General features: G+C 51.3%; 1 protein-coding gene across 3 annotated transcripts in view; it reads left to right on the top strand.

Annotated features, from left to right (window-relative positions):
• PLXDC1 (plexin domain containing 1) overlaps positions 1–25,037 on the top strand; it is a 57,041-nt gene that overhangs the window by 9,142 nt on the left and 22,862 nt on the right. For all 3 annotated transcript variants that reach the window (XM_054510830.2, XM_045889008.3, XM_045889007.3), the window contains exons 3-7: positions 15,002–15,145; positions 15,434–15,503; positions 16,122–16,244; positions 16,608–16,726; positions 17,712–17,811. In XM_054510830.2, coding sequence (XP_054366805.1) covers positions 15,002–15,145; positions 15,434–15,503; positions 16,122–16,244; positions 16,608–16,726; positions 17,712–17,811 — 556 coding nt within the window. The remainder of the gene's footprint in view (positions 1–15,001; positions 15,146–15,433; positions 15,504–16,121; positions 16,245–16,607; positions 16,727–17,711; positions 17,812–25,037) is intronic.

The following is a 25,037-nucleotide window of genomic DNA, read 5'->3' as shown; positions in this document are numbered from 1 at the left end:
CCTGCCCGCCCCGCCCCTCCGCACCTGCCCGCCCCTTGCTCCCGAGGTACCCCTGGGGGCCGATTCTCCTGGCGGTTACCACCATATTTCTAAGTAATTTGCTTATGCTGCTGACTCTTGATTAATTCATTCAGACATTATCTGTTGACTACCTGTTGTGTAGATGAAGATCTGTCTTTTATAGACTCCCTCGAGTGTCATCCTACTCTCAATATTTTTGTTAAATCCATATGCTCTGCTTTATAACATGAGAATCTTGTAAATATTGCTTGCCACTAACCCAAGCAGGGTAATATAATTGTTTACTTTCTTGTGTAATTTTTGGTTTTCCTGGATCCTTTCCCTAACCCCCGTTTGCTTAGCTTTCTGTACTTACCATGGTTATGTATTCTTATATGTCCACTGGCCTCAAACAGAATTTTTGGTGTCGTCCAACCTGTCTGATTTTATCCCGCCCCCCCCCCAAACCTCTCTCCTCTCTCTCCTGTTGTCCTGCTCCAACCTGGGCTGACTGCTGCCCCAACCGCCTGCGCCACCTTCATCGTGCGACCTCCCTCTCCTGGCGTTGGAACCCCCCCTTGTCTGTCTCCTGTGTTGGGCACCCTATTCTGTGGACCCTGTGTCTTCTCTTTTCTGCTTCTCTCCCTTGTTTGTTTAGCTTCCTGAAAAAGGTTACACAGGAGGGAAAGTTCTTTAGAGAGCTCGCATGCCTGAAAATGCCTTTATTCTATCCTCACACTTGATTGATGGTCTGGCTGAATATAGAATTCTAGATTAAAAATAAATTTCCTTTAGCAGTTTGCAGGCATTATCTTCTGGCTTCCAAAGTCACTGTTGAGAGGTTTGATGTCCTTCTTACTCTTGTTCTTTGTTTATTACGGCTTTTCCCCCACCTCTGGAAGCATTTGGGGTGTAACGCCAGTATTCTGGAAGCGCAGTCATGTGCCCTGCCTCTGGCTTTTTTTTCTCTCCCACCGCGCTGGATATGTGATTCACTATTGCAACCTAGGACTTACATTCACCAGTTTGGAAAGTCCTCTTGTTTTATTTCTTTGACAATCTTCTCTCTGCCTATTCTTTTTTTTCCCTACAACTCCCCTTGATTAGATGTCCATCTTAGGGATTGATCCTTGAATTTCCTTCTCTCTTCTGTTGTCCATGCCTTTCGCCTTTGTTTGTTTGCATAGTTTGCTTGGTGGTGGTGGTGGTGGTCCATTTTCTGGAAGATTTTCTCAACCTTATTTTTTATTTATTTATTTATTTATTTGAGACAGAGAGAACGAGAGAGAGAGAGCACATGAGAGGGGGGAAGGTCAGAGGCAGAAGCAGGCTCCCTGCCGAGCAGGGAGCCCGATGCGGGACTCGATTCCGGGACTCCAGGATCATGACCTGAGCCTAAGGCAGTTACGCAACCAATTGAGCCACCCAGGCACCCTCAACCTTATTTTCTTAATGTTACTGATCTTTTTCCTACTATCATATTTTTAATTTCCAAGAACTCTGTATTGTTTCCTGATTTTTTCTTTTCTTAGGAAAAAAAAGCATTCTGTTCTTGTGTCATGGATGTAATATCTTTTCTGTCTTAGGATATTTTAAAAATTAAAAATTTTTTTTTCCTGCTCTGCCCTCCCTCCCTTCCTCCCTTCCTTCCTTCCTCCCTTCTCTTCTTCCTTCCTGTCTTTCTGTCTTTCTGTCCAGTGGGGGAGTTTAATGCAGGGACAGCTTACCCAGGAGTGGGCAGGGTGAAGGAAAGCAGCAGAGGATGGTAAAGTGCTTTGGGAACAGCAAGAGTAGGAGCAGCTAAGACCTCTCTACACTGGAGCCGGCAGGGAGGGTGGTGACCCAAACCAGCAAGAGGGACTACATCTAAGAACCGTTGCAGTGGGGACTGAAGAGGAACCAGAGCCAACCAGCAGCCTGGTAGGGAGGGAGCTGGGAGACTCATAAATGCTCTGAACTCTCTCTCCTTCTGCATCGTTTCCATGACTTATTTTTCCTTTTACCTCGGGCTCTGACATGGCTTGGCACTCGCACCAATCCTGTTTATTTACAATTTGATATTTTGTTCATCGTGGATTTTTTTGCGCTCATTTCTATTTTAAAATATTGCATGAGGATATTCTCTATCTTGATGGCTGGGTTTGTTGGTGCCATCTTAAAAGTTGTACCAGAGGTCAGGGCCCCACTGTCTTACCTAATCCCTCTTTGAGATGGAACCTGGTAGAATCTCAGAGAACAAAGCCCCAAGTCACTTCCCATTCTGCCCTGTCTTCTCCATCCTGGAGAACCAAGGAGCCATGGTGGGATGATGGAGTGGAAGACCAGGGAGGGGGGAGAGGTACCCTGAGTAAGGGGGCCCCTGGACACCCTTCCCTACCCCCCAGCTTTGTTGGGCCATCAGTTAAAGAACTGGTACTTGGGGCACCTAGGTGGGTCAGTTGGTTAAGTGTCTGCCTTCGGCTCAGGTCATGATCTCAGGGTCCTGGGATCGAGCCCCACGTCGGGCTCTCCACTTATCGGCGAGTCTGCTTCTCCCTTCCCTCTGTGATCTGTCTCGCTTTCGCTCTCTCTCAAATAAATAAAATCTTTTTTAAAAAAATAAAAGTTCCCATGTGATTCTGATGGTCATCTAGGTGTGGGAACTTCTGATCTGTAATATGTCAAACCAATTTTAAAATCAGTTACTAGAATGACTAGCAGAACATGAAGCTTTCTCAGGTACCACGTGGCTATACTTGACAACACGACTTCCACCATCCCAGGAGCGTCGTGGCCCCCTGGGCAGCCACACATGGCGAGTCCACGTGAAGGAGCAAGGTCCCCCCTGGCAGGAGACCCCTCTGACTGCCCCAGAGGCTGCGCCCAGCTCTGCCTGAGCGACAGGAGGATCAGACTTCTACCTCAGCTGGAAAAGAGTTCAGATGTCAGATTGGGATCCAGAAGACGGCCTTGGCAGGCTGAGTGATAGTTGGCCTCACGCCAGATGAAACTACCAGGATAAATATAAATCCTGGCCCTTGAGTTTAAAATAAGGTGGGAGAGATGGGGCTTAGTGGTAGTCCATGAGGAAAAGATGTGGGGCTCCTCACGGCTTGTAGGCTGGAGATGAGTCAGGAGTGTGAAGTGGCTGCCGAGGACGGAGGTGGGAAAGCAGACTGGAAACCAATGGAAACCCACAGAAACCCAGGAACAAGGGCTAGGGCTCTAGAGATCGTGCGGGGCATTTCTTGGCCTGACCATACGCTGAGGGGCCTGTGCCCCCTTTTAGGTGGTTATCTAGAAACCAGAGGAGTCCAGAATGGCTGATGGAGCTTGCGGGTATTTAGCTTGGTATAGAGAAGGCTCTAGAGAGATGGCTGTTTTCTCAGGAGGCTGTGACTGCTACAGAGGGAATAGACTGTTTTGCTCCACAGAACTTATCACTTCCTGCACCGAATTATCTATGTATTTGTTTATATTGCCTGTCCTCCCCACGGAATGCAAGCCCCATGAGGCCGAGACTTTTCGGACTCTGCCGCCGGTGCCTGGCACACGGGAGGAGCTCCTCCTTTGAAAGAACAGAGGAAGCAGGGATGTCTCCCTCCTCAGAAACCTCGGAAGATGGGGTTGTAGAGGAGAAGAGGTTGGCTGGGCTCCGTCCTTGGACTCAGTGCCTGCAAGGACCCCAACTCTACTCTACTCTTGGGTTCCCGCACACATATGAGAATATCGGAGCTTACACACGCCAGAACACGTGGGCGCACGCCTGCGACCCAAGTGCCTCATGCCCGGGGCCTCAGGGGGGCCCCCCCGCTCCATTCCCACCTGGAACCCACTAGGCCTTACACTGATCACTGTTTGATGGGGGACACTGATGATCACCCCTTCAGCACAGCGGGGCCTCAAGCCCCACCCCCACCCCCAGGCTGTGTGCCCACTCTGCCCTGGACAGTGGGCAGCCTTGGCCACTCGGGAGCCCAGAAAAGGGCCCTGGAGACACCTGCTTCTCCTGAGTCTCTGCTCAGCTTCTCTGAGAGCTGGGCTCTATTTCACTGGACGAAACCCGATCTAGACCAACACTTGGTGGCAAAGGGCTAGGCAAGAGGGGAGTGGCCGGAAGAGGATATTTCAGTGGATTTGGTTTGGTTGGTTTCAGAAGGTTTTCTTGAGTCTCACCAGGAAAATGTTTCTGCTACTTATCTATCACAGCCTGCTTCATGCCTCTGCTCTGGGGCCATTTCAAGGGGCTGAGGGCCTGGCAGGTGGGCTTCCATTTCCTTTGCTGCCCCACATACCCACCGCGGAGGCCTCTCATCTTCTTTTATGGGTCCCCGGGACACCCTCTGGGCCATGGAATTCCCTTCTGGCTCAGGCCCTCTGCCCAGCCCCCATCCCAGACTTTCCCTGCCCAGTCTCTCTGACCCTCTTCCTGTCTTGCCCCCTCTGGCCCAACACTTTCTTCCCAGTCCCTTCTCCCCAGATCCCTGCCCAGACTCCCTACCCAGCCCTTCTGCCTGGCCTCTCTGCCCAGCCTCCCTAACCAGAGTCCTCTGCTCAGCTCCTTCTGCCCAGCACCCTGGGCTGGCTACCTCGCCACAATGCTCTGTCCAACTCAGATGTTCTTGCTCAGAGGCAGCTCTGAGGCCCCAGGCCAGAGCCCTCTCCCTCTCCTTAGATTTTATTCTCACACCCACTCTACCACCATGCCCCAGTGGAAATAGGACTCTAGGGGAGCCTGGGTGGCTCATTTGTTAAGTGTCTGCCTTCGGTTCAGGTTGTGATCCCAGGGTCTTGGGATAAATAAATAAAATCTTTTTTTTTTTTTTAAAGATTTTATTTATTTCTTTGACAGAGAGAGACACAGCGAGAGAGGGAACACAAGCAGGGGGAGTGGGAGAGGGAGAAGCAGGCTTCCTGCCGAGCAGGGAACCCGATGTGGGGCTCGATCCCAGGACCCTGGGATCATGACCTGAGCTGAGGGCAGCCACTTAATGAATGAGCCACCCAAGCGCCCCCCCACCAAGACCAATTCTGAGGCCCTGGAACACTGACAACTTTTTTGGAGGGGGTGGATTGGGGGTTGGAGGGAGCTATAGTGAGAAGTCAGAGACCCTGGGTTGTGGCTCAGTTTATTCTGAGAGGCTGAAAAGGGGAAGGAAGCCTTGGACAAATTTCTTCTTCCATCCTGGGGACTTCCAATCCTAGCCCAAGGTTTTCTTGTTCTGTGTTTCAGATCTAGCCCAGAGTTTGGGAGGAACCAAGCTTGAGAATGTTCAGATTTGGAGGTTCCCCTGTAATAGAATAGTTCTCTCCATGGTAGGAAAGATTCCCTCCCCCCACTCCAGTCTTCCCTAGAGCCCCACTTCCCTAAGTTCCTCTCCTCTCTGGCCAAGCAAAACTTCCCCGCTCTTTCCCCACCATGGGGGGCCTAGGAATGCTGAGGGACCCCACATCCAGGCAGGCACCATGTGGTCCAAGATGGTGGACAGCAAGAGGGATGAATGAGTGCAAATACTTGCCTGGTTTCCACAACCTCCCAAAGGACGCAGTTCCCAAAAGGAGACCTCTAGAAGGCCTCCTCCCCAGATGGGAGGGTCTGGGGGAGATGGCATGGACAGACAGACTCTTAACCCAGACACCTGGCGAGCAAGTGGTGCTCATGGAGGGACCGCACCGTGCCAGTGGGCTCAGGGGAAGGGATGAGGTGAGGAGGCTGAACCTGGGAGAATTCTGGGAGTAGTGTGTGAGGTGGGTGGAGGGAGGGGAAGCTCACGAAGAGAGAAGATAAGGGGTTTTGTAAGAAGAAGGGGTGTTTGGGAAGGTGGGACATGGAGCCCAGGTGTCTAGTCTCCAGCGGTGTGGAAACAATCTAGCAGTGCTGGCTCCCAATCTTGACCCTGGCATGTACCAGCTGCCTGACCCTGGGCTGGATGCTTAACCCCTCAATTAATGAATCCCTGCAAGCATCCACTAGCTTCAAATTTCCCAAATGGGGTGGTAAATACTGATCTCACAGGATTGACATTCAAGAGCAAAATGCAAGTTTTCTGATCCTATCATCTCCTCACCCACCCCTTCCGGGCTCAGTACAGGTGCCAAGGACCCCTCCTGGCTGCTCAGCCCCAGGACGTCCATCTCCCACAAAGGTTACTCTTATTGATCCTTTTCCTGTCCTTTGGGCAGGTTGGTTGGTTGGTTTCTTTCTTTCTGTTTTTCATGTTGAGGTGAGATTTACATAACATAAAATTAACCATTTTATTTTTTTTTAAGATTTATTTATTTTAGAGAGAGAGTACACACGTGAGGAGAGGGGCAGAGGGAGAGGGAGAGAGAGAATCCCAAACAGATTTCCTGCTGAGTGTGGAGCCCGACATGGAGCTTAATCCCATGACCCATGAAATCATGACCTGAGCCAAAATCACAAGTCGTTTAACTGACTGAGCCACCCAGGCGCCCATGTAACATTAACCATTTTAAAATGAACTGCATTCAATATATTCCTAATGTTGTGCAACCATCACCTCTATCTAGTTCCAGAACATTTTCACCACACCAGAAGGAAATGCTGTGCCATTTAAACAGTTGCTCCCCATCCCCCCCCCCTTCATCCAGAGCAACCACCAATCTCTGTTCTATTTCTATAGATTTACCTATTCTGGATGTCTCACATATAAATGAAATCATACAATATATGACTTTTTGTGTCTGGTTTCTTTCACCTAGCATAATGTTTTCAAGTCTTATCTATTTTATGGCTGAATACTATTCCATTGTACAAATATATCATAATTTGCTTATTCATTCATTTGTTGATAGACATGTGGGCTGTTTCTGCCTTTTGGCTATTGTGAATACTGATGCTGTGAACATGTGTACATGTATTTGTTTGAGGACCTGTTTTCAACTATTTGGACCATATACTTAGGAGCGGAATTGCTGGGTCATATGGCAACTCTACGTTTAACTTTCTGAGGAACCTCCAAACAGTTTTCCCTAGTAGTCAAACCATTTTACGCGCCCGCCAGCAATGTATGAAGGTTTCAAATTCTCCACATCCTTGCCAACACTTGTTATTGTCTTTCTTTTTTTAAATCGTAACATCCTAATGGGTGTAAGATGATATTCATTGTGGTTTTGCTTTGTGTTTCCTGAATGACTAATGACGTTGAGCATCTCTTCATGTCTTGTTGGCCATTTGTATATCTTCTTCAGAGAAATGTCTAAAGTCCTTTGCCTCTTTACCCATTTTTAAATTGAGTTGTTTATCTTTTTGTCTTGGGCAGATTTCTTAACCTTTCTTCATTGTCAAATGGGGATGCTATTGTCTAAATGTAATTGCAAAGATGTTCTATACGAATCTATGTTAAGGGCCTGGCACAGGATGAGGAATGATAAATAGCTGACTCTGAATTACACTGTGGTCGAGGTGACCAATCATCTTGGTTTTCCCAGGCCTGTCCCTGGGTTTCCGCAGTGAACATCCAGCATCTTGGGAAATTCCAGAAGCAGGCAAACTAGGACAGATGGTCACCCTACTGTGGTCCCAGGTATGGTAGATACTAGGTATCCTTGCCACATCTTTGCTCTAAACCTCAGATTCCTCATCTATAAGGTGGGACTGAGAATGGTTCGTAGAGGTGTTCTAAAAATCAGGTGAGTTAATTGGTTGAGAAAACTAACCAGAAAGGTAGGTGGGGGAAGGTAGTGATTTTCCCCCAGATCTTACCTAGAAGTACAAAAATAGTACGCTAGCAACAAAAGAGGATTTCCTGGCCTTGAAACTTCAGGTGCTATGCTTCATATCCTCAATACTCAAAGTTAGCAGGATTGGCAGCACCTGGGAGCCTATTAGAAATGCAGAAGCTCAGGGGCGCCTGGCTGGCTCAGTCGGTAGAGTGTGCGACTCTTGATCTTAGGGTTGTGAGTTCCAGCCCCATGCTGGATGTAGAGATTACTTTTAAAAAATTAAGAAATAAAATAAAATAAAATAAATGCAGAAACTCAGGCCCTGCAGAATCAGAATCTGATTCTTGGGTGATTTGGATGCACATTAAGGTTTGAGAAGCACTGCTTTGTATCAAAAGCTTTAAAGCAGGGGAAGCAATCCTAGAGGTAGAAAGTACATCAATAAATTCATCACAGCAGTATTTATGAGAGCATAAAAATTAGAAGCTACCTGAATGCTCCAACAATAGGGAAATAATTAAGAAAATTGTGGGTTTTCTTCTGAGTAGATGACCGGGAAGCCATTACAAGCGATGGTTAAAAGACTATGTTTAATATCAAAAACCACTTTAGATATCATGAAACCTGACAGAAGCAGTCCACACAACTGGCTGATCAGCAGGATTATAACCATGTGAAGTTATATTCATATGGAAAAGGCTAGAAGGAAATATGCCAGCATGCGGCCAGATGAGGGACGGGGGAGGTCTATTTTTGTTTTTGTGTTGCCTTGTCCTGTTTCTGTGTGGTGATATGATATATATTTATGCTGTCAAAATCCCTGGTTGGCTGATATTCCCTCCTCATGGTGAATCAGAGCCAAGAGTGGATGGTTCTTCCATTTCCATGAAGTGTGGAGCATTGAGAAATGCTTTGTCTAGAAAGCTGGTCCCCACCCTCTTTCTGAGCCTGGTCCAACCCCCCAATTCCAGGGCCTTCCTAGGTCAGCCTCATCCATCCTGACACCTCTTTACCCTGGGCCCTCAGTGCTGATGCCAGTGCCCCTTTGTCTGGCCTGGGTCCCCTCCCTTTCCAGGATAGACCTGCTTTCTGCACTCTGTGATGACGAGTGTTCTGTGTGTGTTTATTTTAACCTGAGGCTTGAATACTTCCAGAGGGCAGATGGAGATTATTATGTGGATACACGAGGTAAGGGAAAATAATAATAACAGGCGATGTTATGGGAGCCCTTCCTGAGTGCAGACCTCATTCTATGGCCTGACATGAAATTCACCCACCTACCCCAGGAGGTATGTCTAATACTGTCTTGGAACAGAGAGGTGAAGTGCTTGCCTCAGGTTGCACAGCTAGTGAGTGACAGAGCCAGGACAAGAGCCCAGGTCTTTCTGCCTTAGAAGTCAAAGGGTTTAACATACCATTTCCTCGTGGATGAAAATGCCTCGCATTTTGGTCCAGACAGGGGCTGCTTCTAGACCAGTGCTTTTCAAACTTTATTGTGCAAAAGAATCCCCTGGGAAGCTTGTTCAAATTTGGATTTTGATCCAGCAAAGTTTGGGGTTGGGCCCAGGATTCTGCATTTCCAATGAGCTCCCAGGTAATGCAGATGCTGCTGGTCCCTGGGGCACATTTGGAGGAGCAGGATCTGGAGAACATTCCTATGGGTCTTGTAAGGCTTCGTGGGATGGTGGAGTCAGAGAATGGATGCCCCCTCCCCCAGCAATCCCATCAGCACCTCCTGGGTTGGACCCAGCTGCCTGGAGCACCGTCCTGACAAGCCTGGCTGGCCAGATCTCTCCAGCAGGCCCTGCAGGGTGCCCTTGGTGGCCTGCCCCAGCATTTTTCACCTGCCAGTTGGCTGGCAGTTGACAGGCTGACGGTGACAGCTTAGCTGGAGTTCCTGTCCAGAAACGTCTTGAGCTCAGCCAAGGTAAATGCTGCCCCGCTGTCAGAAATGAAGCGCCTGGCAGGCTCCGGGCATGAATAATTGAGGCAGAAGAAACACTGTAACAGCAGATGTTTAGGATGGAGCTGGGGTTGGTTTGGAGGAGGCAGCCTCCACAATCAAAACCTTTCTTGGAAAGGCCCAATAAAATCACCGTAATAGCTCCTACTTAGCGAACACCTACTGTGGACCAGGCACTGGGCTAAGAGCTTACACGGGTATGTTTTGTCTAATCCTTTCAAGAACTCGGTGCGGGAGGTTACTGACGAGGGACTGAAGCTGAGAGGAAAGTAATGTTTGGCACTAACTACTATATAGTGGAGCCAGTTTTTGAACTTGGTCTGTCTGACTCCACAGCCCCTGCACTGACCCTAGAGCAGTGGTTTTCAAAGTGCACTCCATGGAACCCTAAGGGTTCACAGAGGCACTTCCCGCAGGGGCTGCCGTGGGATGGAGGGTGGTGGAGAAGGAAGTGGCCCGGCAGGCTGGGCTCCAGGCCCTTCTTTCCTTCCCCCAGAATGGCCATACTTTGATGTGATTTATGGATTGAGCTTCCATGGAAGATTAATTTGGAAGAAAGGATTTCATGACCAAAAATGTTTGAAATCCGCATCATGCTGCCTCCCAGAACGAATGTGGATTATTGACCAGGGCTTCTTACACGCATTTCAAGGAAACATAGTTCCCTTTGGTGGACTTGCTAAGTAGTCTGGCTCAGGCTATGCCCCCTGTCAGGCCACCCCTGTCCTAGCTTCGAGCCTCCAGGCCACAGCGTCTGGAGGGCTGCTCTCAGGGGGAACGGGACTGCCCCATAGACAGCAGGCCCAACACGCTGACCGGCCTGAACTGGGTGAATTCCTGGGACAAGTTCACCGTCAGGCATGGCCTCTAAACCCTTTTAGGAGTCGCGTGTATATGGATTACAGCGAAGAAGCCCTCACGTTGACCGGCCTAAGGAGGCCTCTCGGGACCTTGCTTGTATTAATTAGGACATAGATTCAACTATTGTAACAAATGCTCAACTGATGAGGGACTTAGGCACGAGTTTATTCTTCTCCCACATGTAATAGTGTGAGTGTAAGTAAGCGGGGGTTGATGTGGTCTCCATGGTGTTGGGGACGCAGCTTCCCTCTGTTTTGCTGCTCTCCCCTCTGCAACACGTGCCTTCTATGCTGTGGTCCAAGATGCTTGCCCATTCCTACTGAGGGCAGCTGTTCGGCTGGTCTAACATTGTCCGGACGTAGTCACGTAGCCCCGCTCAGCTGTAAGGAGGGCTCGGACATGTAGTCAGCTGGGTGGCCATGTGCCTAATGGAAACTAAAGGAAGAAGGAGAGAATGGTTATGGGGAAGCATTTATCCATCTCCGTCATGGGCGGACTTCCTCTGTCAAAACTGGGGGTGTTGGCAGCAGCACGAGCAGGGGCCTGCAGTAACAAACAGGAAGTGCCCCCAAGGTTGGGGGATTTCCACATGACTCGTGCCCTCGTCCCCTCCATAGTCAGTCGAGAAGCCGGCAGTGGGACGCTTGGGTGGCTCAGTCAGTTAAGCCTCCGCCTTCAGCTCAGGTCATGATCCCGGGGTCCTGGGATCAAGTCCCGCGTTGGGCTCCTTGCTCAGCCGAGAGTCTGCTTCTCCCTCTCCCCCTTCCCCTACTTGTGTGCTCTCTCTCCACTAAATAAATAAAATCTTTTTTTTTTTTAAAGATTTCATTTATTTATTTGACAGAGAGAGACACAGCGAGAGAGGGAACACAAGCAGTGGGAGTGGGAGAGGGAGAAGCAGGCTCCCCGCAGAGCAGGGAGCCCAATGCGGGACTCGATCCCGCGACTCCAGGATCATGACCCGAGCCGAAGGCAGTCGCTTAACTAACTGAGCCACCCAGGCGCCCAATAAATAAAATCTTAAAAAAAAAAAAAGAAGAAGCCAGCAGTGATGGACTTTCTAGAAGAAAAACATGGCAGCCTGGGTGTTGTCAGGGAAAATTCTCCCAGAGATTGGGTTTCTCACTTCTCTCTTCCCATTCAGATTCTCACTGTCTGTGCTGGGGAAGGACTGTCTGGGGTCTCCCTGGAAGACCCTCTGATCACCCCACGAGCAAGTCTCTTCTGGTTAGTGCCCTTTTGGTTCCGAGGAGCTATTTGAGCTGTGTCAGGAGAAAGGTCTATAGGGAGGAGGTAGAGACCTACTGTGGGATCTAAGGGCTAGAGATGACGGACAGACTGATCTCAGCCAGAAACCAGGGCTGCTTTCTTTCTCTCCAGGCCCACCTCTCTTTTTCACTCACCCAGCGTATATTTATTGAAGCCAAATGCATGTAAGGTCTTCCTTCTCCTCTCTATGAACAAGCAGTCACGCTTAGGACAATGCCCTGATAACACAGAGACACCCGTGTCCTACATTTGCTGTCAGGTGGAGCCAGGGTTTCTCTTCCTTGCTTGGAAAGCGTCTCCCTCACCAGCTTCAGTTCCTCAGAGAAGAGCTTGAGGAGTCAGGGGACTTCCTCCTGTGTGCAGGACGTGCCAGCTTTGGAAGGCTTTCCACAGACTTGGATTCCCAGAGGAGGCAGCTGGTTCCTTCATAAGTGGCTTGTCAGTGCTGAGGGAAGATGCTGTCCTTGTCACCACCCCACACGTTCTCAGCACAACCTCGGGCCCCATCAGCTGCGGGATCCTTGTGACTGAACTAATTCAGCAGGCAGATCCTACCACCTACCATATGCCAGGTGCCAAGCCCTGGGCTAGGGAGGTGGTAGGGGCGAGAAGATGAACACGACACAGTCCCCTCAGCTCTGTGCCCCCTTCTGATACAAGAGAGTTTAACCAATGACTGAAAAGTGGCCCACGTCCCCTTCCAGTGGGAGCAGTTACTTAAACACCCGAGAAACAACGGACAGAGGAAAAGCTTTTGCCTTTGAGCGAGACTGACCTGGTTTCAGAGGGGGCCTATGAGACACCGCCCCAGTCACTCCACCCTTTGCTGTCTTAGCTGAGGCAGCAGAAACACGTTAGCATCTGTTTGGGCTTCTCGAACGACCAGAGCGTGGCTTCTGCCAGGGGGCCCTCATTTCTGACGCTTGGAGGTTTGGCGAAAGCTCTCACCGGGTGAGTCCCCGGAAGCAGGTGATAGAAACCAGACCCTTCTCCAAGCCTCCAAGCAGCTGTTTTTAAACACAGGTCTGCTCCGGTTCCCACGTGGGAGCTGCATTTGGTTGACTCCCACCATAGCTGCCCGTGTCTATTCTCTGCTGTTGTCCTGCTTTGCTTGGTAACACGATCCCATTCCGGTCACCAGAATGTGTGGTGGTAGCAGGGAAACAGGCCTTCGATGACTATGCTTTGTGACTGTTCACTCGTCGGCAAATCCTCCAGTTGGGCATATCCTCTGTGCTTAACCCCCCATAGATAACCATAGATAAAGGCAGACCTCACCCGGGGGGGATGTCTGGTCCTATAGGAGAGGACCGTGGGAGCCCCAGATGGCTTGTGAGCAGAGTGGTGTGGCCTTGCACGTGCTTTAGATTCGTCTGACAGCCGCACGGAGGGCGGGTGGAGGGGTGGGCGGTCTGGAGACTGGAGGGGAGGAACCAGGCGGTGGCTGTGGGGAGGCCCCCTCCCCTTCCACACCATCCTTCTTCTGCTCATCTTCCCCCCCAACCTGGCCCTGACCCCAGGTCCCCAGGGCGTGTCACTTGTCAGAAGAGCAGAGTCTGCCTCTTGGCGGGGGGAGAGAACAGGCATCCTCCGTCCCTGCTCGTGCAGATGGAGCTGGAAGCAAATCTTGGACCTCTGTTCCCCATCCCCACCTGCTGGGCTCCGGGTCTGTTGTGTATGGAGCAAAAGGGCTCCAGAGCAGAGAAGGCTCTCCCCACCCCTCCAGGGGGGCATAGACTTCCACCTCTCCCTGTCCCTGGGAAAGTGCACAGGAATCTAAGATTGGGCCGGCTGGGCAGCTGACGGGTTGGCAGGGAGAGCATGGTCTGCTCTGCTGTGTCCACAGCCCCTGCCACTGGACAGCCTGATTAATGACCCGCCGCGTCCAGGGCTCCTCATGGGCCACCAGCCCCATCTCTGCAGCCGCGGCTCTGCCTCCTTCTCCCCCATGGCTGGCGCTCCCACATGGGCTGAAATGCTACATGGTCCCCTTGCTCGGGCTCTGCCATCCTTTCTGCTATTTCCTGTCCTCTTTTACATCCTGGCCCTACATGCTTCTGTGCGGGAGAGGCTTTACAGAATTATCTCCCAGCCTGCTGTGTTCTGGCTTGTTCTTTATCTGCATTGAGCTCATGGTAGAGGTTAGAAATGTCTCGAAGGAACCACTGCTGCTTCTCTCCTCTTTCTCAGCCCTCTGGTGACTGTCGTGTGGGCCCTGAATTCTCCCTCTGCTTAAGGGTTTGTGTCTGTGTGTCCTACTTGCATAAGTCCACCTCCGTCAGACTAGCAGCTTCCCAAGATCAAGGGTCTGCCTCCATCTTTATTTTTTATTTATCTCTTCATTATTTTTTTGAGGGGTGGGGAGGGGCAGAGGGAGAAGGAGAGAGAGAATCTTTAGCTTTACTTTATTTTTTTTTTCAATATTTTATTTATTTATTTGACAGAGAAAGACACAGCGAGAGAGGGAACACAAGCAGGGGGAGTGGGAGAGGGAGAAGCAGGCTTCCCGCCGAGCAGGGAGCCCGATGCGGGACTCGATCCCGGGACTCGAGGATCATGACCTGAGCCGAAGGCAGTCCGTTAACCAACTGAGCCACCCAGGCGCCCGAGAGAGAGAATCTTAAGCAGGTTCCATGCCCAGCAGAGCCCGACGCGGGGCTTGGTCTTGCAACCCTGAATCATGACCTGAGCCGAAACCAACAGTTGGACTCTTAACCGGCTGAGTCACCCAGGCGCCCCTCTGCCTCCATCTTTAGACTGGTGGCTTCTAAGATCCAGTTTTTTCTTTTCCCTGAAGCAGGGTAACCCTGGGCAATGACTGTCTCCCCTTCGGTCTGAGAGCTCCTTGAAGACAGGAGCGCTGTTTGGGGATACCCTGTCTGTTTCTCGCTGATGCCCCAAGCTGAACTCTGCCTTGGGCGCGTTCTGTAGATACTCAGGGGCTGCAGGGAAAGCCTCCTGGCCTATCTGGAAATGGCAGGGCTGAGCATGGGTACAGCAGGTGTGGATTTGGCTGGGGCCAGAGCTGTTGGGGCATGGCTATGGGCCTGGTACTGAGGTACTATCTGGGGCCAAGGGGAACCCAGGACATCCAGGCTGAAACGAGCCCTCAAGGCCACAGGTCCCGCTCCAGGGAGGGCGGTGACTTTGCATCAGAAGTCTGTGCAGGGAAGGGGCAGAGGATGGCTCCTGGCCAGCCTGACTCCTCATACCTCCTGTGGTTTCTGTCTCGGGTGGGAGCAGGAGGACAACCACAACTACTATGTGTCCCGTCTGTATGGCCCCAGCGAGCCCCGAAGCCGGGAGCTGTGGGTGGATGTGGCCAAGGCCAACCAGAGCCAAGTGAAGGTCCACAGGATCCTCTCCAACACCCACCGGCAGGCTTCGGTGAGTATGCCAGTCCCTGGCAGCGCTGCCTTGGGCGGGGAGGCTGGGGACCAGGGCATTCTGCCTGGTCAGTGGGCGTGGTTGTGGCCGGAGGTCCGTAATCCGGGAGGTGCCTTCCAGGGAACCCTGGGGGAGTACTGGCCAGAGTTAAGGTGCCCACCCCTGGTCCTGGGGCCTATCCTGGACATGCCTGCCCCCTGCCCTGTCCAGACAAGCATGGGGCAGTGTGGGTGCCCAGCTTCCTGGCCTACAGCTTGGCCCATGCTGATTCTCTCCCGTGCCCTGCAGAGAGTGGTCTTGTCCTTTGATTTTCCTTTCTACGGGCATCCTCTGCGGCAGATCACCATAGCAACTGGAGGTAAGGCTGTGTTCGTGGGCCTGGGGGAGGTTTGGAGATCTCAGCCAGAACCCAAGGGACCTACCTGGGAAGGTTCATTGGAGACAGGGGTGTACAGATAGACAGTGGAGGGTCCCACATTGGGCTCTCTTGGGACCCCAGTCTCAGGAGGGAGATGAGTGTGTGTGTTGGACCACCTCTGGGACATTGGCTGACTTACGTGTGTGTGTGTGTGTGTGTGTGTCCTTCTGGGCCAGCTCAGGCCAGCGTGGGCAATCCCTGGAGTCCCTGTGCTTCAGTCTGTGAATGAGGGAGGAGGAGACTTCACTGCGAGTCTGGCTCCTGGGATCAGGCTCCTTGTTGATATGAGGAGCCAATCTTAGATTCCTGTGTCCCTTTCCCAGGGACAGGGAGAGGTGGAAGTCTATGCCCCCCTGGAGGGGTGGGGAGAGCCTTCTCTGCTCTGGAGCCCTTTTGCTCCATACACCACAGACCCGGAGCCCAGCAGGTGGGGATGGGGAACAGAGGTCCAAGATTTGCTTCCAGCTCCATCTGCACCGTCCCTTCCTGCACAGGGAAGCAACCCCTCTAGGCCTTCTCTGGTGATTCCTCTGCCTTTATCCGCCCCCCCCCCCCCAGGCTTCATCTTCATGGGGGACACGATCCATCGGATGCTCACAGCTACTCAGTATGTGGCGCCTCTGATGGCCAACTTCAACCCTGGCTACTCCGAGAATTCGACAGTCGCTTACTTTGACAATGGTGAGACCAGATCTCAGAGTTTACATCAACTGGCTCCAGGGCTCACTTGGTCCAGCCCCTTTAGAGGAGCCCCAAGTCTAGAGAGGACAAGGGACTTGCCCATGGTCACACAGCAAGGCAGACTGAGTTCAGTGTCCTCCTCTCTAAGATGGGGACAGGCTGCCTGTGACCGAGCAGGATCTGATGAGATAACAACAGAAAAGCGCTTGGCTCTTAGCAGAGGTGACCAACATTACAGACCTCGATTCTCTCTTACTCTCACCGGATTGTCCCTTGAGCACCCAGTCCCCAGCCACGCCTGCCTTGGGGCCCTCCTCCCTGCCCTGCCTCCCTGGCCAGCTAGGTCTCTGCTCTCCTCCCCAGGGACAGTCTTTATTGTTCAGTGGGACCACGTCTACCTCCAAGGCCGGGAGGACAGGGGCAGCTTCACTTTCCAGGCAGCTCTGTACCACGATGGCCGCATTGTATTTGGCTACAAAGAGGTGAGTGAGCTTAGCTGAGGAGATGGCTGGGTCTTGGAGTCTTCCATTCAGCAAATATCTGTAGAGAGCCTGAAAATGTGCCAGGCGTAGGCCTCGGTGCTGGGAATACAGCAGTTAATGAGATGGCCGGAGGCCCTGCCCTTGTAGGGCTGTAGGTCTGGTTGGGGAGATAGATGGTAATTGCAGGGACAAATGTAGAATCGCCACTATGACAAGTGTTCCTAAGCAGAGGTGCCTGGTGCCAGGAGAGCCTTTCACGAGGCTTTTTTTTCCCCTCCTTTTTCTTTTTTTTTTTCTTCATGAGGCTTTTGACCTCAGCAGAGGTCAGGGGAGCCTTCCCCGAGGAAAAGAGTTAAAATCTGCAGGATGCATAGGACTTAAGGAAGCAAAGAGGAGAGGGAGAAGCACATTCAAAGGTCCTGTGGCAGGACAGAGCAGGGCTGGTTCAAAGCATTGAAAGAAGACAGCAAGGCTGGAGGGGAGAGAATGGGGGGCAAGATAGGGCAGAGGAACACCCAGCTTTGCCCTTGAGAAAGGTCACTCTGGTTTCAGAGTGCAGAACAGAGTGTTGGTGGCTCAGAGGGAAGGCTGCGGGATGGTTTCGGAGAGAGATGTTGCCAGCTTGGAGTAGGGTGGGGTGAGATGGAGAGAACTGGACAGATTTAAGAGCCAGTGAGCAAGTGAATTAATAGGATTTGGAGATGTGTTAGGTGGAGGAAGGCGGAGATGGAAGAAAGGGGGTGACTCCCAGGTTTCTGGCCTGCACGGAGGTGCCATCCACTAAGAGTAAAGAAAAAAAGGAAATGTGCTGGAGATGGTGTGGGGGAGACTTGCAATTTGGGGGGGCCCATTGGATTTGGGATATCTTTGAGTCCTCCGAGAGGTGCCGCACAGCAGGTGGATGCATCTGGAGCTCAGAGGGGAGGTCTAGGCTGGCCCAAGGGTGTTTAGGGAGGTAGATGGAGCCTCTTCTCCCCTGCTGCAGATCCCTATGTCCGTCCTGGAAATCAGCTCCTCCCAGCACCCCGTCAAAGCAGGCCTGTCAGACGCCTTCATGATTCTCAACCCTTCCCCGGATGTACCAGGTGAGTCCCTAGGGATCCAGCGGAGTTCTCGATGGGCTTGGACTGAGCTCCAACTGAGGGCAGGTGGGGATTGGCAGTGGAGGGAGTGGATGGAGGACAGAGAGCTGAGCAGGAACTGAGGGAAGATGGAGCATAATGAGTTCCAACTTTTCTTCATTAAAGCAGAGGAACCCTTTACACGCCCCGCCCCCGCCGCCGCCTCCCCCGGTGAAATCTCCAGTGGGAGGTGCTGCTCTGGTTTTGGAGGGGAGAGGAGCTACTCAGCACCCCGTCCATTTAGAAAATCTCCAAAAACACCAAATTAGGGTTTTGGGTCCTCCCAGGACACAACTAAAATCGCAAACCCATCCCAGGTGATAGGAGCCTCACAGAAGGAAGACAGTCTCAGCCACATTGTTATCTCCCTGTCCTTCAGCAAATCAGATCTCGCTAGCCTCAGTTGCTTCTTCTGTAAAATGGGGGGAGGTGTAGCTGGAACGGCGCTTTTTCCTTCCTGGTCCTCCTCCAGTTCTGATATTTTGGGGGCATCACAGCTCTTTCTCTCCCGCTTCTAACCCCCCTGCTGACTCCCAAGAGGGTCTTGAATTCACATTTCTGGGGGAGGCACTGCAGGCATGCCACCTCCTGGCTCTGACACTTTTGAACCTGAACTCTTCTGCTGTGCAGTGTATGCCAAAGTCCTTCTGTCTAGGGGCGCCTGGGTGGCTCAGGCAGTTAAGCATCTGCCTTCGGCTCAGGTCATGATCCCGGGGTCCTGGGATCGAGCCCTGCATTGGGCTCCCAGCTCAGCAGGGCATCTGCTTCTCCCTATCCCTCTGCCCCTCCCCGTGTTTCTCTCTCTCTCCCTCAAATAACTAAATGAAATCTTTTTTAAAAAAAAGTCCTTCTGTCTAACCTGCAGGACCCCAAAGAGGAGCAGACCCTTGTCTGTTCTCCTCTATCCCTCTCTGTACTTGATGGGGCTAGGGGATATTCTGAACTCCACCCTAGCCACGCCAGGCCAGATGAAAGGACGTGGGTGGAAGGCACCAAAGAGAGGCAAGGCACCACCATTCTGGGAACTCCAGGGATTCCAGGGGAAGTATCTTCCCTGCATCTGTTGGTTGAGTTCAATCAATACACATGTTCTGAGTTTCTACTCTACACTATGTTCTGGGTGCTCTTGAGATACAATGAAGAGGAAGTCATGGAGGGATTCATCCTCTGAGCAGAGCCTCTGTCCCTAACAGAAATCTGAGGGAAGGGACCAGGGCTCATGTTACAAGCCTTTATCCAGCACCTTCCATGTGCAAGGTTCAGTCCAGTGTGAGGGGCTTGGCTCTGGAGTTGGAAGCATGGAGTGAGTCCAAACTCTCTGCAAGCATCTGACCTCTGGCAAACCACTTATCCTCTTAAAGTTTATTTCTTTATCTGTAGTTGGGGATGTAAGTGGTTCGTACCTGCTAAGGTATTGTGAAAATGAATGCAATGATGCACGTGAAGCGTTCAGTCCGACTCTGGCTCATAGAGTCTGTGAGTCCTGCTTTAGGATATCTTCCTAAGCTAGCCTTTAGCACACGACACAGTGTTTGATAGTCTAGCAAGACATCTGGTACGGTAGCAAACAGTGCAGAATAAGAGCATGTGATGTCCCCATGCTGGTGTGTCGCGGGTCAGATGCCACGCCCACAGGACTTTCACATGACTTTTGTAGCTAGTGGGAAAACAATCATGTACACATCACCTTTGAGTTTTTTGCCATTAACATGAATTACTGTTCTGTTATTATGAATGCTTTTCTTTCTTTCTTTTTTTTAAGATTTTTATTTGTCAGAGAGAGAGAGAGAGCACCAGCAGGGGGAGCGGCAGGCTGAGGGAGAAGCAGGCTCCCTGCTGAGCAGGGAGCCTGATGCGGGACTTGATCCCAGGACTCTGGGATCATGACCTGAGCCGAAGGCAAATGCTTAAACCAAACCGACTGAGCCACCCAGGCGTCCCTATGAATGCTCTTCTTTATCCTAATCTATAAAATGATATTTTTGCACAAATAAGTGTACCTGGTCTAAAACTCAAAAGATACAAAAGTTTGTATAGAAACAGGTTTTGGGGGGCAATGGGGGAAAAAAAAGAAAAAATTAGGTTTCTCTCCCATACCTGACCCCTGTCCCTAGTTTTCCTTTCTGGAGGCAACCCCACTACTGGCTTATTTCTAGAGCTGTAAGCCTACAGGTAAGCATACGTTTGGATATTTAACACAAACGATGGTATACGGTGCCACTGTTCTGCCCTTGAACGAAGTCTATCCTGCCCATCATTCCATATCAGCTCACACCTCATTCTTTTTAATAGCTACTTGATAGCCTGTCGCACAGATGTACCTTAATTTAGCCAACTCCCTGGACATAGGCTTTACAGCTGTTTCCCATTTTTGCTACAACAAATAATGCTGCAGTGAACATTCTTGCAAGTAGCTATTTTTATGCCCCGTTGTATTCCCTCAAGATAAATCCCCACTACTCCTCCTGCCCCTCCCTGACCTTCCCTGAACACTCAGTGCTCTAGCAAGCGGCTCACCGAGACCCTGCTCCATAGCCCAGTTCTCACTGGCTGGTGAACGCCTGCACCGAGCTGGCTGCTACCTAGTTCAGTATCTCTCCAATTGTATTAGTTAGCTCTTGCTGCATAACAAATTATCCTGAAATGTAGCAGCTTAAAACAGCAAACATATTATCAGCCCAGAGTTTCCGTGGATCAGCATGGCTTTGCTGGGTCCTCTGGTTCAGGCTCTTGCCCAGGCGGCTCTCAAGGTGCTTTGCCAGGTTACAGTCATCTCAACCACCGATTGGGGTGGGGGTCTGCTTCCAAGAGCTCTCACATGGGTGTGGGCAGGATTGACTTCCTTGAGGAGGCCCCCCTCAGTTCCCGCCATGTGGACCTCCCCATAGGAGAGCTGGCTGGCTTCCACCAGAGCAAGGCAAGCAAGACAGCCATAGAGGGTGGGCAAGACAGAGGCCAGCCTTTTTGTAACCTGATCTCAGAAGTGCCATCCCGTCACTTTCGCCATATTCTATGGGTTAGAAGCAAGTCACTAGGTCCAGCCCACACTCAGGACAGGATTCCACTGGGTGTCAATACCAGGAGCTGGGGCCACTGGGGGCTACATTGGAGGCTGTCTGATTACCACGCGGATTATCATCCCATCCCCAGGCTCTGAGCTTTATCTTATTTGGTCATCCTCCCAACACTGCAAGTGAAGTCTCTACTTTCTAAATGAGGACACAGAGGCTCAGAGACTTGTGAAGTAACTTTCTTGTAATCACACAGCTCTGAGAGAGAACTGAAACCCAGATCTTCCTTTTTTTTTTTTTTTTAAACCCTGGGGTCGACCTTTGAGACTTTCTAAATCTAACCCAGCCTCATTCCAGCTGGAGGGTGAATCCTTTCCTCCTCAGCTCCCCAAACACCCACAGCCCTATATGCGCACATCCCAGGCTGTTTTACGGGATGGGCAGTTCTTAATGCCCAGGTACCCACCACCCGTGTGCCTTACGGAACCCCGTCCGTCTCATTGGTGCCTCTCTCACAGGGCTTTGTGGGCTGGCGGGGTCTCAGGAAATGTGTGTTGGATCCAGCTGTTGTATGAGGCTGAATTAGAGGAAGTCAGATCCCTCCAGGGAGTGTCTGCATCTGAGCTTTGTCAGTGATTCTGGAATGAAAGGCTGTTTTAGAGCAAGCCAGGGAGATGTGGGGAGGCGGAAAGAGGGGCAGGGGAGGAAGCACAGCCCACCTGCAAAAATAGCAGGCTAGTTGCGCCTGCTCTGATTATGTCATTCTCTGGCCCCTCATTGCTGCAGCATGAAGTCAAAATCCTTAACGTGGTGTTCAAGGTCCTGCACAGCTGACACAGCCTTCATCACCCACCACTCTCTGTCGGGCATCACTGGTCTGCATGCCCTGTTCCCCAAACGTGCCAAGGGCTGGCCGGTGAATGCCTGCACTGAGCTGGCTGCTACCTAGTTCAGTATCTCTCCGATTGTATTAGTTAGCTCTTGCTGCATAACAAATTATCCTGAAACGTAGCAGCTTAAAACAGCAAACATATTATCAGCCCAGAGTTTCCGTGGACCGGCATGGCTTTGCTGGGTCCTCCGGTTCAGGCTCTTGCCCAGGCGGCTCTCAAGGTGCTTTGCCAGGTTACAGTCATCTCAACCACTGATTGGGGTGGGGGTCTGCTTCCAAGAGCTCTCACATGGGTGTGGGCAGGATTGACTTCCTTGAGGAGGCCCCCCTCGGTTCCCGCCATGTGGACCTCCCCATAGGAGAGCTGGCTGGCTTCCACCAGAGCAAGGCAAGCAAGACAGACATAGAGGGTGGGCAAGACAGAGGCCAGCCTTTTTGTAACCTGATCTCAGAAGTGCCATCCCGTCACTTTCGCCGTATTCTATGGGTTAGAAGCAACATCTAGAAGTCCACATCTCCAGGACACAGTTTTTTGTTTTTTTTTTAAGATCTTATTTATTCATTTGACAGAGAGAGAGAGAGAGAGAGAGAGGACAAGCAGGGCGAGAAGCAGACTCCCTGCTGAGCTGGGAGCCCGACATGGGGCCATGGGGCCATGGGACCCAATCCCAGGACCTGGAGATCATGACCTGAGCAGAAAGCAGATGCCCAACCACCTGAGCCACCCAGGTGCCCCTCTATGAAAGGGCACCTTGTGTAAAATGGCACCCATTTCAACCCTTTTGTCACTTGGCAAAATTCTCGTCATCCGTTGGTCCAGCTCAGATGTTGTCTGCTCCCTGAGGCAGAACTCATGGTTTCCTCAGGCCCCTTCTCCCCAACTGGCCATGGGCTCCTTGGGGGCTCACCGTGGCCCCAGGGCTTAGCTCAGTGCCCGCGGCAGGGCAGGCGCTCAAAAAATGAGGACTAGGGCAAGAGTGGGTGCCCCTGAAGGGAATGGGAGCAGCAGAGACCTTCTCCTCTGCCCTCTGGTGACCCCAAATGAGAACAGAGGCCTGATGCCACTTGAGGTGGAGGAAGTACTTTAGTAATTAATTGCATCTCTCTCTGTCCAGCATTTAGCCTGGCTCCGAGCATAGACTTTAGGAGGAATATTGAGGTGTGGATGGAGCATATTCATATGCAAGCATTTTTCTGGGACAGCATCCGTGGCCTTCATTGGGTTTTTAAATGGGCCACCACCTCTGCTTTGGGCAGTGATGGATTTTATGTGGCTGAGAAGTCAGATTCCTCTGGGTCTGCTATTCAACCCACAAGTAGGGAATTAGTTTGGATTAGGCTGAGCTGCAGATAACAGTAAATCCCAAATAACCATGGCTTCAATGAGATACAAATTCAGGGACAGCTTTCTGGTCTGCAGCTCCTATTATTACCACAGATATTCCCATTGTCCAAGCCTCCCTGGGACACCGCCACCAGAATGGATGGTATCACTGTCTTTGTACCCAAGCCCCTCCCTGCCTGGAGTGCAATGAGAAGTGGAGGCTGGTTTCCCCACTGTTCCAGAATCCCCCAGCCACTGAACCCAGTCTGGTGTCTGGTCTGCAGAACTGACTCTCTCCCCAGGCTCCACTTTCCTCCCACCCCTGCCTGAGGGGGGGGGGGGGGGCGGGGAATTCAGCACAGGCTCACTCTTGGGGTTGAGAGAAGGAGATGCTGCAAACAGCCAGAGTTTATCTTACCATTATTTCCTTACATAAACTGCTACACCGGCTTTGCAGCAGAGAGCCTGCAGGGCATGCCTGATGCAGAGAAAAGATCGATGGGCAATTAGCAGCAGCTTTTTGCAGAGGCTCGCAAAACATACAAGGTAGCTTATAGGCTCTTTATTTGGCCTCTGGGGCCCCCAGAAGTCAATAAAATTTCCTCTATTCATTTGTTTAAGAAACTCTTTCTTGGGGGGGTGCCTGGGTGGCCCAGTCGTTAAGCGTCTGCCTTCGGCTCAGGTCATGACCCCAGGGTCCTGGGATCGAGCCCCGCATCGGCTCTCTGCTCGGCCAGGAGCCTGCTTCTCCCTCTCCCACTCCCCCTGCTTGTGTTCCCTCTCTCGCTGTGTCTCTCTCTGTCAGGTAGATAAATGAAATCTTTTTTTTTTTTTTTTAAAGAAACTCTTTCTTGGGGCACCTGGTGGCTCAGTTGGTTAAGCATCTGCCTTTGGCTCAGGTCATGATCCCAGGGTCCTGGGACTGAGCCCCGCGTCACTCTCTGCTCAGTGGGGAGTCTGCTTCTCCCTCTCCCCTGCTTGTGCTCTCTCTTGCTATCGCTCGCTCTTTCTCAAATAAATAAATAAAATCTTAAAAAAAACCCCTCTTTCTTTCATGGACAGGATAAAAGCAACTTTGGTGTAGCCAATGTCAAAACTGACAGAGGTTCTGAATTAGTGGAATCAGTTAATGAGGATTTCATTATTCAGGACTCCAAATTGTAGCCCACCCCTTGGGATATGGGACCCCCATTGTTCTCACCTCTGGGATCCCCTGCTGGGACTCCATTTATGATCATTGAATGAATAGTCAAATGAGCAAAGAAATACATGAACGAGGGACGCCTGGGTGTCTCAGTCGGTGTAGCGTCTGCCTTTGGCTCAGGTCGTGATCCTGGGGTCTTGGGATCGAGCCCCGCATTGGGCTCCCTGCTCAGCGGGAAGCCTGCTTCTCCCTCTCCCACTCCCCCTGCTTGTGTTCCCTTTCTCGCTGTGTCTCTCTGTCAAATAAATAAAATCTAGGGAGCGCCTGGGTGGCTCAGTCGTTAAGCGTCTGCCTTCAGCTCAGGTCATGATCCCAGGGTCCTGGGATCGAGCCCCGCATCAGGCTCCCTGATCAGCGGGGAGTCTGCTCCTCCCTCTGCCCCTCCCCCTGCTTGTGCTCTCTCTCTCTCTGTCAAAATAAATAAATAAAATCTTTTTTAAAAAAGGAAATACAGGGGCGCCTGGGTGGCTCGGTCGGTTAAGCATCTGCCTTCGGCTCAGGTCATGGTCCCAGGGTCCTGGGATCGAGCCCCACATCGGGCTCCCTGCTCGGCGGGAAGCCTGCTTCTCCCTCTCCCACTCCCCCTGCTTGTGTTCCCTCTCTCGTTGTGTCTCTCTCTGTCAAATAAATAAAATATATATTAAAAAAAAAAAGGAAATACATGGAAAAAACACAAACTTTTCCCAAAACTACCATCTTATATTTTTTGTAGTGAAACCACCTATTTTGGAGGGCAATTTGTGGCAGGACTAGTCAGTC

The sequence above is a fragment of the Mirounga angustirostris genome, unplaced genomic scaffold (assembly GCF_029215605.1).
Source record: "Mirounga angustirostris isolate CCGP_5_RB_7025 unplaced genomic scaffold, mMirAng1.0.hap1 SCAF_17, whole genome shotgun sequence".
In the NCBI taxonomy this organism is placed as follows: Eukaryota; Metazoa; Chordata; class Mammalia; order Carnivora; family Phocidae; genus Mirounga; species Mirounga angustirostris.
The sequence above is the reverse complement of the archived record's forward strand: the minus strand, read 5'-3'. Positions and strand labels throughout refer to the sequence as shown.